Raw genomic sequence first — 18,516 nt, 5'->3', positions numbered from 1 at the left:
TCACAGAATAGAGGCTGGAGAAGCTGTGTTGAGGGGCAGGGAAAGGATCAGGGGAATTGCATGGGGGCTGGTAAAATTTGATTTAGGTTCTTGGGAATAGGAAAAGGCACAATTAAAGAATCGAAAGCTGTTTCAAAGGGAAGAATCACAGCTCTTGGTTTTAGTAAATATCATCATAAAAAGCTCCAAAACAGGCCAAGCATGTAGCTCATGCCTGTAATCCCAGCACTTTGGGAGGCTGAGGTGGGAGGACAGCTTGAAGCCAGGAGTTTGAGACCAGCCTGAGTTACTTAGCGAGACCCTGTCTCCACAAAAAATGAAAAATAATTTAGCTGGAGGTGCACCCCAGCTATCTGGGAAACTAAGATGGGAGGATTGCTTGAGCCCAGGAGGTGGAGGCTGCAGTGAACCATGATGATGCCACTGCATTCCACCCTGGGCAACAGAGTGAGACCTTGTCTCAAAAAAAAAAAATGCTCCAAATCAAACTCAGCATATACATGTCCATAAATGTCCTAGTTTCCACTTTAGCCAGGCATTCCTGGTTTTAAGTATTCACACTAAAATTCCTTGTAGGACAAATTGCTCAGGTGCTGTGCTATAAGGGATTATGGTTTACCTTCTCTAAAGGCAGAAACATTTAATCTTCCTTTTTTCTTTGATGGAATTATGTTGTTCTTCCTTACCATCAACACCTATTCATTGATAGTTCAGTACTCTGTCTTAACTATTTATGGGTTACTAACAGGTGAACCCCCTTTGTTCCAGAAATTTCATTGATATCAGGAATAAAAAAAACAAAACAACCAAAACAATATGGAGCCGTATTCTCCAGAAGCTTACATCCGATTTAAGGAGATAGGTAAGTAGACAATTTCAACTAAATACATTGAGTGCCATGATGCTGACAGTTGCTATATAAAACAAGGGTTCTAGGTTAACTGCTTTGAGAAAATTGCTACCTTTTAACAAGGTTAAACTGGATTCTTTAAGGTAGATCTTACCGAGAGTTTCTAATATGTTACTGTGCTTTGTGAATCTTCATGTGTGTGGAGTAGAGATCCAGTCTGCCAAGTTCTACAAACTCATCTGATGACAGAACCCTTTTTCAATGGAATATCTCAAGGGATTTGTGCTCCATGGGACATAACATGAGAAGGACTGGCATAAGGTTTCACCTAGTGAACAAAAAGTGTATGTATTTATATTTTTAAAAACTGCTTGGATGGGTACTTTCTCCTAAATATGTAAATGACTTTTGAAGTTTCTTTTTTAGGCCTATGACAGAGTAAAATTGCAGACTTAAAAGGATTTACCTTGAAGATTTTAATGACTGCTGTCCTGATCCCAGTGAAAAGGAATGCCTTTAGTCATTTTCATTTATGGACTGTTTGACAATTTTTCTCCAAAAGAAATATTTAATGAACACAATCTCGAGTTCCTCCCAGTGCTTCTAATTAACAGACCACTGAAAGATCTTTGTTAAAGGAAAGGCTAACTTCAGGCCAGAAGGCATTGCAGGATCTAATATGTATGCTACGATGCGTGACCAAGCATGAAGAGAAACTAAGGGTGTGAATATATAAGGGCTAATGCTTGTGTCCACTGTTGTGAAATTTCTGATAATCGCTCTCTACTCTCTCCTAATATTTGGCCTTTAGGAAAAGAGTTTTGGAATGAATTGTTCTCTCTCCTCATTATCCTCCTTAACGTGTGAAAGTCTCAAGATAACTGTTGATTACCTGCTCTCTACTTCATAAAGAGGAAACACAGGTCCAGAGGACCATTTTGCGATTCATCCCTTTTCAAAGTGTTTCTTAAAACATTAAACAAAATTTTATTATAAGCTGTTTATAATTGAATAAAAGCAGCCATTTCTTTAAGAACGCCTCATCTTGTTAAAATAAAGGCTTAACTCTGACCTGATTTTTACTTTAAAGAACTTCACAGGAAAAATCAGGGTATATAATTATCCATGTATTAAAGAGATATTGTCTATAAAACCTTATGAGGATCAGGACTAAGAAAAAACATTCATTAGTCTTTTTTCAGCTAAATTTAATAAATGATATGTGTGGGTACTATGCTAAGAACTTTATATGATGCATCACATTTGATCTTTACCATATGCTATGGAGATATGGGTATACAGGTATTGATCGACTTACCACCTAGGCAACTTACGACCATTCGACTTTACGACCACAATCGCTAGCCACGACTGCTCCATGTCTGGCAGCACCAACGTTGCCCAGCTGGGCATACGACAGTGAGGAGCAGCTTCCGGCAGCACTACCATCTCCGCGTGCGCCATTTCAACTGTACATATAGCCTACTCAACTTACGACCAAATTGTGTTACGACCGGTCTGCGGTACTGACCATGGTCGTAAGTCGAGCACTAGCTGTACTCCTAGTATACCTGTTTTACACGTGAAAGAAAAGGCTCAGGAAGATTACATAACTAGCTCAAACTATAATGCCGTAAGTGCCAGAGAACCCACAGCCAAGTGTCTTATGCGTTATGCTTCATTTTCCTCTAACCCACAGCTTTCCTTTGTCTACGGTAAAGCACCTTGAATTTTGACCCTTCCTAGGAGTCAAAGTTACTTCTAACTAGAACACCAGAAGGTTAAAAATAAAGTCCAAATTTTTTTTTTTTTTTTTCAGAAATCCTGAGAGTTAGGGCTGGGCTCCCCTTCTCACCTGATCCTATACTTTTGATGTCAGCCAGACAAGGGCTCGGGGCTTTTTGTACTAGGCTTAGTGTAAAAAGCATCAACTCTGGAGTCAAAAAGACCTGGATCTGCTTCTCATCTCAGCCACTTAATAGCTGTGTGATGTTGAACAATGTCCTTAATTTTCTGCCTGAGCATTCCTCATCTGTTGAATGGTGCTGTACTGCTTCCCTTCCTAGGGAGCTATGGCATCAAATGAAGTGTTGGAGTATTCTACAACAGCCTCATTGTGGGCAGCTGTGATATCACATGGAATCTGTCCATAAGGCTACTTTGCTAGAACGGTCTACAGGAAACTCTTAGCATTGCTTCATCTCTATAGTTTCTGCCAAAGATTAAACTACTCAGAGAGCACAGCAGAGAGTTATTAATCTAATCAGCCCTTGTCCTTAAAACAGGCTGGGTAAGTGCAAATAGGAGAAAGCGAGGTAATGCAACATCCAGAGTGGAAGGCCATCAGAAAGCAACAGGGGAGGCAGGCATCGGGAGTGAGGGAAATAAGAGAAGAGAGGCTGAAAGGCTGGACTTTTTCTTTTTTTTTTTGAGATGGAGTTTCACTCTTGTTGCCCAGGCCAGAGTGCAATGGTACAATCTTGGCTCACTGCAACCTCTGCCTCCCAGGTACAAATGATTTTCCCACCTCAGTCTCCCAAGTAGCTGGGATTATAGGCATGTGCCCACCATGCCCAGCTAATTTTCTGTATTTTTAGTAGAGACGGGGTTTCTCTGTGTTGGTCAGGCTGGTCTAGAAATCCCAACCTCAGGTGATCTGCCTGCCTTGGCCTCCAAAAGTGATGGGATTACAGCCAAGGCTGGACTTCTTTATAGTTCTGCACGGGCTACTGCTCACTCAGCTCAGCTCTGGCCTCATGGGACAACTCACTGAGAGATGGAAATAATGTTCATGAAAGCAGGTACTGTCTTTGAGCTGGGCCCTAATGAATCACACCTGACTTGCTTTAGAAATAGGTTCAGAGGTCACAGAGCACAGGCAGGAAGGCTCTTCTGCACAATGGCGACACATGCCAGGCTCTCAGTTTAGGCATTCGTTTCTACTAGATCATCTGGGGGACCTAGAGCTAGTCTGACTGCATTCTAAAATGCCAAGGACACTGAAAGGAAATACTTTACTTCCCTCACAGGAGTATTGTGAGAATTAAACAACAAAAGGTACCTACACCCCAAGGCAGGCATGGGAGCCTCACTTTCTCCAGGTCTTCCCCAAGACTGGAGAGAGACCCTGACCACCCAAAGATACTCTGCACTAAAGGGGGCAGGGTTCAGAGTTGACTAGACCGTGATTCAAACCCCAGCTCTGCCACTTCCCAGCCTTCGAAAGTCCACTCATTCATTCTTTTGTTCATTCATTGACCACATAGGTGCCAAACAAAATTTATTGAACAGAATTTTACTCATGATCAACTTTGCACCAGGGTGCAGTGCTAGATGCTGTGGATACAAGATGAACAAGACTGACAAGGTCTCTGTCCCCATGAAGGCTATATTTTCATAGGAAAAGAGATGCACAATGAACAAGTAAACAAATGAGATCATTTCAGATTGGGATAAATGTTAAACACAATATAAACTAGGCAAATTAACGAGGCATTATCTGGGTATGGGGAAAGGGGTTATGAACTGGGCGGTCAGGAATGTTCCTTTCTGAGAGGAAGCACTTGACCTGGGACAGAAGCATGGGAGCCAGCTTGATGTGAGAATGACTGGGGAAGGAGGCATCCCCTGTGCAGAGCACTAGCCCTGGGCCGGGAAAAGCCTTGGGACTCAAGAACAGAGACAAGGCCCACACAACTGTGGACTGTGGGACTCTGTGGTCATGGCACAATGAAGGCAGATGAAGCCAGCAAAGTGGGCAGTGATCCGACTCTGAAGGACCTTAAAAGCCAGAATATGGGATGAAGCTTTATTTTAAAGGCCATGGAACAGTTTCCCACAGGGGAGGGCCAAGATCTGATTTCTGTTTCAAAGAAATGATTCTGGCTGCTGCATCTCTCTCTCTTTCTGGAGTATACAGAGAGCAGGGTGGAAGAGAAGATACAGTTAGGAAGATATCAAAGTAGTTTAAGTAAGAAATGATGGTGGCTTAGACTAGGAGAGAGAAGTGGACATGTTTGAGGTAAATTTTAGAGATGTCACTGAAGGGTTTTGTCTGAAATTTGGGAAAGAGTGGCAAGGAAACAGGAAGAATCAAACTATTCAGATTTCCTGAAACTTCAGTTTCTTCACCTAAATTTGGAAGGTGTTATTGTAGCATATGAAGGACTAAACAAGGGGGCATGTACTGCCCAGCACAAAGTAGATAATCGATAAACAGCCAGCTTGTCCCTTGTTCTGACCCAGGTTGAACTCTGAACCATCTAGACCAGCAAGTTCATTTCCGGACTCATTAGAAATACCAACTATTACAAAATGTACACTAAGCTCAGTAGGCTCAGAAAAATCTCTTAGACTGTCATCAATTTGGAAGTAAAGTCAATATTGAGTTGTTAACCCATCCAGAACAGCCAATATAAAGCTTCCCGACAGACTGTAACAGCTGACTAGTGTTTGCCTTATGCTTATTTTGGGTGCTTTGTGACTTGAAACTCCTTTCTCAGTGGCAAGAATATTTGGAGAAACATGTACTCTCTGTGGACAGAAACTACATGTGAAAAACAATAGCGTAGGTTAGGGTGTCACAGCCCTGGAAAACTCTTGAGTTTTGAAGCTTTGACAGCTGGTTCCTGGCTTACAGGATACACACAACGACCACTGATCTGACTCTAGCATTCTGAGTCACCCATAATGAAAAAGCTACCTAGGGGTAGGAGGACCATTCATTCTACTCTGCTCCTGCCCAGCTGTATGGTCACAGGAATATCTCCCAGCACTTCAGCATGGGGGACCTGCGCAGGGTCACTATACAGACATGTCCTTGCATAGGCCTTTGGCTACGGCAAAATCTGTTGGGCTACCATGCCTGGTTTCAGTGTAGCTGAGCTGCATATGAGCCTGAAACACATGGTCTTTCTTATTGCTGTCTTCTTTTTGCTTTTATTGTGGTTAGTTATTCAGAGCAATAGTTCTCTATGTTGCATGTTACAATACCTTGGTGCACTTCATAAAATCCTAATTCCCAGGCCAAGAAAATTTTCCCCAAACCAAGAGAATCTGACCTAATCAGTATAGTAGATACTGTAATGAGCCACCCAACTGATCCTTCAGGAATGAAAAGCTTATTCTCTCAGTTGCTGAAAATGTAGCCAGTGGACAGCACTTGGCTTGTTAGTTGTCTGTGGAAAGTGCGTCGGCATTTCAAGGCAATACCCTCTTCCTGAGGTAGCCAGCCTCCAATGACCGATCAATACAGGACTATAAAGACAACATTGATCAACCCAGGACAGCTCTGAAAGGCCATGCCAGTTTCAGAGCTCCCTGTAGGTCAGCTGAGGCCTTCCCTGGGAAAGCACTGCAGTCTGACAGCTTCTTCTGCCTGATCCTGTTTCCTTCCCTTCCCTTCCTTCAGTGGTGAACCCAAGAGCACACCCTCATAAATTTCCTGCAAGTAAGTCTCCATCTCAGGGTCTGCTCTCTTTGGTTTGGGGTTAACACCTGGACATCAGCATTATAAAGCTCCCCGGATGATTTCTTTTTTTTTTTTTTTTTTCAGATTGCGTCTTGCTCTGTCTCGCAGGCTGGAGTGCAATGGCATGATCTTGGCTCACTGAAACCTCCACCTCCTGGGTTTAAGCAATTCTCCTGCCTCAGCCTCCCAAGNCTGTCTCGCAGGCTGGAGTGCAATGGCATGATCTTGGCTCACTGAAACCTCCACCTCCTGGGTTTAAGCAATTCTCCTGCCTCAGCCTCCCAAGTAGCTGGGACTACAGGCACATGCCACCATGCCCAGCTAATTTTTAAAATATTTTTAAGTAGAGACAGGGTTTCACCATGTTGGCTTATCTGGTCTCCAACTCCTAACCTCAGGTGATTCACCTGCCTTGGTCTCCCAATGTGCTGGGATTACAGGTGTGAGCCACCATGCCTGGCCTTCTCCAGGTGATTTTAATGAGGGTGAATAACCTGCTCAAAAGTCAGAATGTGACAATCAGTCAATAGACAATTATTCAGCACCGAGTGCCAAGTGTCCTGCTAGGTTTTCGGTCCCACATGGAAAATAAGAAAGAGAGAAATTAAGAAAACTGACTCTGATTGCAAAGCTAGTAAGTGGCAGAATTGAGATCTAACACTAGGGAGACTGCTGTGTCCATTCTCCTAATCACTATGTTATGTTGTCTCCAAGATGATGGAGGTGAAGCATAGGATGCCCAGGGACCCTAACCTGGCCATGCTGAATAGGTGTGGAGAGTGGGGTCAGAGAAGAATTCCGTAAGGAATGAGGTTTAAGCTGAGCTCTAAATAAGAAAAATGTAGGCAGAGGCAACAGGGAATGCAATAATCTAAGGTAGGAGAGAGCAGAGTGTGCCCAGGAACTGATTGCTCAGTGTGATTAGAAAGGAAAACACAAGAGGTGAACCTGGGGAGGTGGCTGATACCAGAGCATGCTTTCTCCCTAAGAGCAACAGGAAGTCAAAGGGTCCCTGCAGGGGAGGGTTGCAGCATGATAACTCTACATCCGGAGAGAGACAGATTGCAGGGGAGCAAGAATGAATGGCAGGTGAGGATGGTTTTTAATTCCAATTCTCAGATTCAATTTAAGACCAATAGTTCTCATCCAAAAATAGGATGGCACCTCTAGGGCCATTTGGAAATGTATGGAAATAATTTTGGTTGCTGCAATAACCACAGATGCTAAAAATCCAGTACGTAATGTGAGAAGCGGCCTCACCACAAAGGCACAACTGTCCTCTTCAAAATGCCAAGGGGACCCACATAAGGAAATTGTGCCATAAGCAAAGTGCAGAAGGCTTACCTGTAGGAATATAAATGTTCTAAGCCATAACAATGTGAAAGTTCAGTAATAGTATATCTGGGAGAATTTGGGAAGTCAAAGGGTAAGAAAGGTGAAGGGAAGTGTGGGGTAGGGAGAGATTTACTCATCTTAACATGGTGGGTGTCAAGAGACATTGTCGAAAGTTTATGGATCCAAAAATAAATGGTTGAGTGTACTAAAGCTGTAAAGGGAAACAAGAAAAATAAAAACAAAACTAAAAATTATGAGGAAGAGAAAGAAAAGCAGAAGCAATAGAAGGAATAAGTTCCTTCTCTTTCGTAATAGGGAGTGAGCCAACACAGTTAAGGTTAATGAATCAAGAAATGCAGGTGGAAATATATTTAGAGTTATAGGGGAAGCCATCGGTGAATCAGGAAGAAAAGCCATCAGAAGAACAAGAAGTAGAAATGTAATTTTAAATATTTATTGAGATGGAATCTTGCTCTGTCACCCAGGCTGATGTGCAGTGGCATGATCTTGGCTCAATGCAACCTTTGCCTCCCAGGTTCAAGTGATTCTTGTGACTCAGCCTCCCGAGTATGGGACTACAGGCATGTGCCACCATGCCTGGCTAACTTTTTGTATTTTTAGTACAGACGGGGTTTCACCATGTTGGTCAGGCTGGTCTCAAACTCCTGACTGCAGGTGATCCTCCCGCCTTGGCCTCCCAAAGTGCTGAGATTACAGGTGTGAGCCACTGTACCTGGCCAATGAGGAGGTTAGTCTTGAAGTTTGTTTGTTTGGTTTGTTTGTTTATTTATTTATTTATTTATTTAGAGATGGAGTCTTGCTTTGTTGCCCAAGCTGGACTGCAGTGGCATGATCTCAGCTCACTGCAACCTCTGCCTCCTGGGTTCAAGCAATTCTCCTGTCTCGGCCTCCCAAGAAGCTGGGATTACAGGCATGCTCCACCACGCCTGGCCAATTTTTGTATTTTTTTAGTAGAGATGGGGTTTTGCTATGTTGGCTAGGCTGGTGTCAAACTCCTGATCTCAGGTGCTCCACTCGCTCAGGCCTCCCAAAGTGTTGGGATTACAGGTGTGAGCCACTACGCCCAGCTGGAAGTAGCATTTTGAGTTCAGCAGTAGGAAGTAGTAAGGGAAACTCTGGCTTCTCATTTTATCCCTTGTCTTAAATGTATTTTTGTATGTTTATTTCCATCTGTATATGTTATATAAGTAAGTGAACTTTAGTTTTCTGCCTTATCCAATGCATGTCTCTAAGGTGGATGTCAGATGGCTCTCTCATTCTCTGAGAAGCTATTTCTGTGTAACAGGGACCTGCCAGGAACTACGGGCCACTTTTAGGCATGTAGCCAGAGTTTTCCAGTGTTGAACTTACTGTCTCCTCATCTGCACTGGGGCTGAATCCATGACTAGTTCTTTGTGAGTACTATAAGAATTTCTCTGCCCCTGCTGGGTCTAGATCCATTTTCCCCTAAGTGGTTGTGGGGAACTGAGCAATTGCTGGGCAGCTCGGTAGTTGGCCTCCAGAGAAGACAAGGGTAAATTCCCTGGGGCACCCTTACCTGCTAGAAGGCATGCACCAATTCAGGTATAAGCAGAGACTCAATATGAAGGAATGAGCAGATTCCTAAACAACCCATATTTGTCAAGAGAGGATAAAGTAGGGTAGGGAGAGATGAGGGGAGTGATGAGCAGGAGTTAGAATCCAGCATGGCCTGAATTTCAACCCTCTAAACACTGGTTCAGGTGGGTCTCCATTTATCATTATTTTTTACAGCAACTGGTAAAACTACTCCTCTGTCTTATGTAGCCCTTCCATGGGCTTTACATGACATTGCATGGTAGTTAGTTTCTTACATATCTTAATCTATCATCTGTGATCTCTTCCTCCTCAAGGGTAGGGTATGAGCCTCATTCATCTGTATGTTTCTTGTATTGAGTGTATACCTAATAAACACTGGTTGAGTAAAGAAAATAAATGAATATATAAATAAAAAAATGAAAGCCAAATGAATAAATAAAATGCTTATTTTATCCTCCTTTAAAAAATTAGCAAAATAGGTCATGGAGTGTAACAAAAATTCCATTACTTTCTGGTGCATCCCTGATTGTGGGACTCTCGTATTTATCTGCTTTTGTGTGCATGCGTGGGCGTGCACACGTGTGTATGCACATGTAAGTGTGTGTGTGTGTGTGTGTCTGTGTGTGTTACTATAACTACTTGCAAGATAAATAATTGGTAATGGGAACTCAAGTTAGGTTGTGGGGATCCCTGGGAGGTGCAGAGAAACTTGGACTTCAGGACTAATAAAGAGGAAAGTTCAATAATGCTGCTGCAAGTGTCCACCTATAAGATGACGTTTACAGGAAGAAATGCTCATTCAAAAAATATTTGATATTGTCTAGGCAATGAACTTAAAGAGCATGAGCCTAAGCTAAGGATAGAAATGTGGCACCAGAAAGACCTGTTTACTTTCTCTCTCCACCAGCTAAGCAATGTATCTCAATTTAGTTAGGTGATCAAAGTCTGATAGAATTACCCAAGGAATACTTATAACACTACCTAGTTAATTAGCATACAAATCATAAGAAGCCGTGTCTGTGAGACTGTGGTAAAACTTATATGCTTCTACTCTGCTAGAGGTGTTAGAAATTAGTTCAACTCTTTCAAAAATCAGTAAGTTAATGAGGCTGCCATGCCGTTCCTGCCTAGCAATGGAAAGTAACTTTTCTTTTTACCTAGCAATGGAAACAAAAGATTTTCCAAGATCTTTGATTAACCATGGCTAATCAAAGATTTAATCATGTCCTGGCTGGGTTTTGTAATGGACTAATAGTAACCTGGCAACATTGTGATAGGAGTGGTGTACTAGGTTTCTTTAGCAGGAAGTTATAGATGGACACAGCTATGATTCTGTCCACATGGTTGTAACCAAGAAAAGTTTGGGCTATGAATGTCTGTGCAAATTCTACTGTTCCCAGCTTCCCCGGGGGACCCTGGACTTTGGGTAGCTCCTGGATTTGAATGTGATCGACTGATTGATTGATTGATTCATTCATTCATTCATTCAACAATGTTTATTGAGCTACCACTGTGTGAGTTAACTGTTTGAAGGATGGTACTTTCTTATTTTTCTTTGGGCCCCTTTCTTGCACAGACAGGATCCTCAAGAGATGTTTGCTGACTGACAGGCTGAAACCAAATGGATTTTTCCCACACTGGTTTCATATCTGAGTTGCAGTTGACAGAATTTATTGCATCTGTAAAACTTAAGTTTATGAGTTGCTAAGCTTGAGAGATTACAGCTTTCTTTTCCATTCCACTTGCAGTAAAGATCTCTTTTTATATTCTCATTTCTATTAAAATCAGATGCTGATGGTTACCTTACGCAAATTCTCTCTGGCTGGGGCCGCGTTGGCTCTACTTTTTTTAATGAGCTTCCTCATTTTGTGTTCAGCTAGAGCCTTAGGTTGTTAACCTTAAAGCCTTAATGCAAAACCAGGCTCACTGATTTCACCTTTTAAAAATACTAGCATTCCCACTAGCGTATGTATGTGTTTTTGAGAGGGAGAGGAGGGGAGAGAAAGACAGAGAGAGAGAATATGACTAAAGTTTAAAACTAAAGTTCAGCTGTTGAAGTTGGAGTTTTCATGTACTCCCAGTCTTGGATTAGTCTCAGGGAATTTAAAAGATAAACAAAAGCAAACTCTTCAGGTGATGCAATGAAGAGACCCAGAAAACAGAATATAACTGAAGGATTAACTTGCATGTGCCTGGGAGTAGGGTGTGAGGGTGAGGCCATAGGCCTGAACAGGAGGAAACCAATATATCATCAGTTGACAGTAGCTAGATGAACATTCACAAACTAGCCCAGCTACTGAACATGGACACAGGACAAATAGTTCTATTGTACCTTGGTAGGCATGGGCTTCTTAAAGGTGATTTCCGCTTGCATCCAAACACCCCTTGGGGACTCCAACACAGACCAGACCTTCTCTTGAACCACATGGTTCTCTTCAAAGATATAAACTGCTAGGGTGTCACTCATTTTTAAAAATCCATAGATGGCATAATGAAAACGCAGACAATACTGCAAGTTTCCTGGTAGGGAGGGGCCATAGAGCCTTCCAATGTAGCCAGGCTGAGATGTGAACTTTGTGTTGGCTAGCAAATAATACCCTGGGAACAAGAAAAACCATATCAGCAATGCAAAATAATCTAATCTAGATTAGCGAGTGGCAAAATGTGATTAAAGTGGAAGAACTAGCCAGCAGAGACTACCAGCTGTGCTTTAAATGTAGAACACATTTTCTAATGTCTGTGCCTTAAGTGACAGAAAACATCTATGTGCCTCTGTTGAAATGAAACCTTGTTCAACTCTAAGTAAACTTTAGAAACCAGTACAGATTTTCTGTAGCATATGTCCAGATACCAGTCATTCATTAGGATTTACACTTTTCATGAAACAAAAAGGATGAAATCATTTTGGGGATAGCTGCCTGGCTCAACCATCTGACTTAGATTATATATGTCGAGGACTGAACCATAGTGAATGGAAGGCCCAGGGCAGATTTTTCTTTATTATCTCTGTAGTGGCTGATAGAGATGGTGGGATTCCAGGCTGGCCTGGCAGTCTTTGTGGAGGTTTGTGTGTCTGGGCAGAGCCTACTCCTCTCTTGGTCAAATGTTAAACCTGCCCTTGAAGAGCAAGTTTTTCATCAGATGGATCCTCCCGGGTGCTGAAGATCTATGTTCTTCCTTTTCCTTCTAAGTAACATAAAGAAAAATAAGATCAGGAACATTCCCCTTCCAATATCTCCATGGTCAATTTAAAATGGGTTCATACATCCTAGAAAGTCTAGGCAGAAAAGAAAAAAAAAAACACCTTATTTTTTCCTTCTTTTTTCTGCTCCTCGTCCTGTGAGTTTTCATTTGGGTGCCTCAATCTTTGTATACAGTTTAGTTTTACCCAGTTACTTAACTCAAAAGAAGAGAAAGACATACTGGAGCTCTCTCTCCCTCCGTACATAAAAAGGCCATGTGAGGACACATGAGAAGGCGGCCATCTGCAAGCTAGTAAGAGAGCCCTTACCAGAAACCACCCTGACGTCACCTTAATTTTGAACTCACAACCTCCAGAACTGTGCAGAAATCATTTCTGTTGTTCAAACCACCCAGTTTGTGGTATTTTGTTATGGCAGCCTGAGCAGACTATGATGGGTGGCCGTATGATAGCCAGAACAACCTTTTTGAAACCTAAGTTTCATCTGTCTTTTTTTCCACTTAAAACCTCTCAGTGGCTTCTCATGTCCTCTATAATAAAATTCCAAATGCTTCCTGTGGCCTGCCACACCCAGGATCTATCTCCCTCTCTAACATCATTTTCCTCCATTCTCCTCCCCACCCTTCCTCCTCACGGTGCAGCCATACAGACCTTCCTATTCTGTGGTGTGACCAGCTCTTTCCAAATTCGAGGCCTTCACAGATGTTGCTCCCTCTGCCTGGGTCACTCCCACTATCCCAGCTAATGGCAGCTTCCCTCAGAGAAACCTTCCTTGAATCCCTAACCAAAATTAGATTCTTCTATTATCTCTCAGAGTTCACTCTTCATTTCATTCTACTGTGAAAGAAGGAGATCAGAACGTGCCACCCCCAAATATGTTACTTTGGCACATTGATTATACTGAGGTAAAGTCACTTGAGAAGCAGCAGAGGCAGGAAGGACCCTCTGACATCTCCCTTTTTATGATACTTAAAAGCAGGTCATACAATTTCCCATGAACAAGGTGTTCTCCCTGTACCAGAAAGGGAAGAACATTCTGTCACTAAAGGCTGGGAGTCGACATCAAAATGGATGTGTACAAACAAACCTGCTAAAATAATCCTTTTCTTCCATTAGTTTCCTCCATATATTTCCTAGTCACTTTCCCATAATTCACTGCCTCTGGAAACTTCAGCCCCACCCCTTTTTTTGTCTTGTTACTTCTCCACAATTTTACCATCCCTTGTTTAAAATGGTATTTAAGCTCTCAGGTCTATCTGCTTCTTTGGATCTTCATTGTTTTTATGAAGGCTCCCAAGTGCAAGTAAAAATATTAAATAAAATTTGTATTTTTTTCTTGTTACTCTGTCTTACATCACTTTACTTCTCAGGTCCAAACATGGAACCTAAGGGGGTAGAGGAAAAGTTTTTCCTCTCTGACAGCACTTACCACACCCTGTGATTATAAGTTTGTTTGTGTATACATTTGTCGAATGTTTCTCTTGCCCACTGAAAAGACTGTTGGCCAGTGAAGGTGGGATTCATTTCAGATTTGTTCACTATTATATTCCCTAGGATTTAGTCCACTTGAATGTTTTATTGCCTTGAAAACTGGCAAACTGAGAGTAGGGTGAGTCTTTTTGTCCTTAAACAGCTTCCCATTTCATCAGTTCACTGCTCCCAGAACTCAAATGATTTTCTAGAGATGATTTTCCAGTTAATCAGCCCAAAGTCAGAATAGATTTGGTAGGGCCTTTATTTCTACAAGTTAGGCAACCTCTAAGAAAACAACACAAAATTACAAGTATTAAATTGTGAGAGCTCTTTCAAGGCCTTTCTCAGGGCTGGTACAAGGCAGGGGCCCTGGAACCTAAGCTGCACCAGCTCCGTGGTAAACTCACCCCAGTCCCCAGGATATAAACATGTGCTGAATAAGTGAAAGAGACATGGAACTTTTTGAGATCAAGCTCTTCACACTTGTTTCCACTAGTATGGGCTCCAAAAAGTCTGTCATTAAATTAATAGGTAATCCCTACACAAAGAGCTCAGACTTGTTTCGAAAAGCTCCTTGTAAATATATCCATCGAGTGTCCACTCAACATTTTTAACAGCTTTTTCCCTCTACAGACTTTTAAAATTGTAATAAAATACAACTGGTATAAAATTTACCATTCAATCATTTTAAAGAGTACAGTTTAGTGGCATTTTGAGCATTCACAATGCTGTGCAACCGTCACCACTGTGTAGTTCCACATGATTTTCATCACCCAAAGGCAAGCCCATACTCATTAAACACTCTTATTTCCTCTGCCCCAGCCCCTGGCAACCACTGAAATCTACTTTTTATCTGTGGGAATATGTCTCTTCTGGGAGATTTCATATAAATACAATTCAGCAGATTTTTTTTCTTAAAGGTATTACGTCTAAAGTGAGTTCCAAAATAATTTACAAGGATTTGCCTGTTTAATTAACTAGCAAATACGTTTGTTAGCACAGCAACTCGAATTCCAAGTTTAAAAAAAGGTCAAACATAAGACTGCTGATTGTCTTTGCTTCTTCGCAGCTGCCTTTTTCTTTGTCAGTGTCTTTGCAGGTATGAAGTGGGAATGGCCAGCGAAGCTTAACAACTACCCAAGATGCCCCCGCGTAGACAGTTCCCTGATTTACCTAAGCCTGTGGTGTGGTCTCCAGCCCGATACATGTTTGGTTTTACTTTCACTCGGGTCCAACCTGGACCTTCTTTATCTTGGTAAAAGTTGCAGAGGTCTTGCTCAAAATTGCAGCTGGCTTCCACGGCACTGAACAGAAGTTCTGAGCAAAGGACAAGCAAAGTTAATGACAATCAATCCCAAAGATCTCAAAGGACTACATCAACTGGTTGACGGATATTTATATATACACACTTGTGCTGGGGAGACCAAAAAAGTAAAACACAACTAAATATCTTTACCCAAACAGCATGCTGACAGGTTAGCATCAAACCAATGTTTCAACATGACAGGAAAATCGTTCTTTTCCTCTCTAAAGAGAGGGGAGAAAAGAGCACTGCTTGTATTATAAAAATGAAGTACCAGACTTCAAAATAAATTTCCTTTCATGGCTGTGAACATGTATTCATATACTTTTTCACAATTCACAATTCATTCATACAAAATTTAAAGAAAGAGAAAAGAAAGAGATTTTAAGGAACTCAATTTGTCTCTAAGATAAAATATTTTAGAAATAATATTTTATAGAAACAGTTTTCCTTTGTTGCTCAATCGCTGTGTCAGAAGCACACCTGCTGTCTCCTTTGACATCAGTAGCAGGAGCTGATCTGCTTGAACAAAGTCATCACTCAGTTTAAGTCATGCAGGTCAAAGAGTCACAGTTCTGTGATGGGTACTGTTATTGCTTTGACTTTGCTGAGTTCTAGTGTTATTTAAGCTGGCCTATAAATACCTCAGCCCAGATGGCCTGGAGGGAACATAAAGATTTCTGCTGTTTGAGAAGACATACAAATGGCCAACAGGTATATGAAAAAATGTTCAACATCGCTAATCAGAAGAGAAATGCAAATTAAAACCACTGCAGGATATCATCTTAGTCAGATGGCTATTATTAAAAAGACAAAAATTAACAGATGTTGGTCAGGATGTGGAGAAAAGGGAACTCTTATACACTGTTGGTGAAAATGTAAACTAGTATACCCACTATGGAAAACAGTGTGGAGATTTCTTAGAAAAATGAAAATAGAACTACCATTCAATCCAGCAATCCCATTACTGGGTATCTACACAAAGGAAAAGAAATTAATATATCAAAGGATGCCTGCACTCATATGTTTATCTTAGCACTGTTAGCAGTAGCAAGAATAAGGAATCAACCTAAGTGCCCATCAACAGATGATTGAATAAAGAAAGTTTCAAATGTACATACAAGCTGGAAGAGTAAAAAGAATGAAATTATGTCGTTTGCAGCAACATGGTTGGAACTGGAGGTCATTATCTTAAGTGAAACAAGTCAGACACAGAAACACAAATGCTGCACATTCTCACTCATAAGTGGGAGCTAAATAATGTGTACACACTGATACAGACAGTGCAATAGGCAATGGAGACCTAGAAGGGTGAGGGAGTAGAAGGGGGTATGTAAGATAAGAAATTCCTTAACGGGTACAATGTATGTTACTCTGGGATGGATTCCTTGAAATCCTCACTTAACACTATGCAATCTATGCTTGTAACAAAACTGTACTTGTACCACATACCTTTATACAAATAAAAAAAGGTTTCTGCTCTTCTGAGAATAACTTTTAATCCTATCAACAAATGGCTTGTAAATCACACTGTTCAGATTGCCTTCTTAGACCAGAGGGTATGTGATCGTAGCAGGTGGGATAAATTCGGTGTAGCCAAGTGTGATTTTTGTCTGCATGCCAGAATGCAGACATGTCTAACAGTTGAGGACCAGGGAGAGAAGACATGTGTTGAATAACTGGAAAATTATCTCTAGAGAAACATTTGAGCTCTAGGAGCAGTGAGCTGATGAAACAGCTCACTATAAAAACTTCCTATATTCTCAATTTGTCAATTTCCAAAGCAAGAAAACATTCAGGTGGGCTGAGGAGCTGACCCAGATAAAAGTGGACGAAAGAGGCATGACAACCAAATGCTACCAGGGGTGCAAGATTTAATCTTGGTCCAGAAAAACAAATACGGGGCAACTAGAAACATTGGTGTATGGACTAAAAGTAAGTTGATAATGTTGTGTCACTGTTAAATATCCTGAACTCCATAATTACCCTATAGTTACGCTGGAGAATGTATTTGGTTATAAAATACACACTAAAATATTTAGCAGTAAAGGGGCATGATGTTTGCAACCTATTCTTAAACGGTAGATAAAGCAAACGTGGCAAAATATTAATTTGTAGAGCTGGGTAAATAGTCTACAGGAGTTCCAACCATGCTGCCCAGGCTGGTCTCCAACTCCTGAGCTCAAGCAACCCACCCTCCTTTGCCTCCCAAAGTGCTGGGATTACAGGGATATGCCACCACGCCCAGCCTGGATATAGAGGGGATTTTTAGTGTAGTTTTAGGTTCCACCAGTTCTAAACACTACTAGTTCATTGTAGTGTTCTTGCAAACTTTGTCTGACTTTGAAATAACAGAAAATTAGAGTTCCAAGAAAACTGAATTTTAAAAAGTAACTGATTAACACCTTACAAAAAAAAAAAAAAAAGAAAAAAAAGAAGAATCCAAGACAATTAAATTTTAAAAAGTAACTGATTAACACCATATTACAAAACAAAAACAAAGAATAGGAAGAAATCTGTTCCTATGCAACTAGAACTTGATTGTATCTCAGACGATATGCTCTAGGAAGCGCACCAGGAGCAAACCCAGATGAGCCAGACTGGAGAAGAGGAAATGAAGAGAATTCTCAATGCTCTAAGACTGGTGGATTAGCTCACACCCTGCTCTGCCTGATTCTGTCAGCACCAGGGTATATCTTTAAGCCCTGAAGATAAAGTCTGTGAAAAATGAACAGGATGTTATACAAACAAGGATCCTTTGACATTCTCCCATGGAGATTTGAGACCACAGGAAACCCCATTAAGGTCTTCAGTATGAGTCACCCCTCTGCTACTGGGTAATAAAAAAAAACAAAAACAAATGAAAATCTCAAAAATACAGATGGTCATCTAACTCAGGAAATGGGGTGGCACTGCCAAGTGCCATGCACGAAGAGAACAGGTCAGTGAATTCCTCATCAGGAATCAATCTTCCCACCCACACCCCTCCTTTTTTTTTTTTTTTTTTTTTCTTTCTCCCAGCTACAGAGGGTAGAAGGAGGAATGAATCTTAAAGCAGTGCCCTTTGGTGACTGCAAGACAATCTTAACTCAGTTATTAGGTGTGTGGAAGGGGGTGGAAGTGGCATAAAAGCGTGGAAGTTTATAGAAGTTTTATTCATACATACGCACCAAAACATGAAAGCAACCAAGCTATGTCCTTCAGCAGGTGAATGGATACATAAACTGTGGTACATCCAGGCAACTAAATATCACTCAGCGCTAAGAAGGAATGAGCTAGATGCGAAACGATACGGAGTAAACTTA

General features: G+C 41.4%; 1 protein-coding gene across 3 annotated transcripts in view; it reads right to left on the bottom strand.

Moving 5' to 3' along the window:
* MAMDC2 (MAM domain containing 2) overlaps positions 1-18,516 on the bottom strand; it is a 173,315-nt gene that overhangs the window by 55,226 nt on the left and 99,573 nt on the right. For all 3 annotated transcript variants that reach the window (XR_001829512.2, XM_017543444.2, XM_037743824.1), the window contains 2 exons: positions 15,082-15,225; positions 11,566-11,831 (listed from right to left, as the gene is read on the bottom strand). Coding sequence is in view for 2 of the 3 variants with exons in the window: in XM_017543444.2 (XP_017398933.1) it covers positions 11,566-11,831; positions 15,082-15,225 (410 nt within the window). In the remaining variant the exon portion in view is untranslated. The remainder of the gene's footprint in view (positions 1-11,565; positions 11,832-15,081; positions 15,226-18,516) is intronic.

The sequence above is a fragment of the Cebus imitator genome, unplaced genomic scaffold (genome assembly GCF_001604975.1).
Source record: "Cebus imitator isolate Cc_AM_T3 unplaced genomic scaffold, Cebus_imitator-1.0 Scaffold155, whole genome shotgun sequence".
NCBI lineage: Eukaryota > Metazoa > Chordata > Mammalia > Primates > Cebidae > Cebus > Cebus imitator.
The sequence above is the reverse complement of the archived record's forward strand: the minus strand, read 5'-3'. Positions and strand labels throughout refer to the sequence as shown.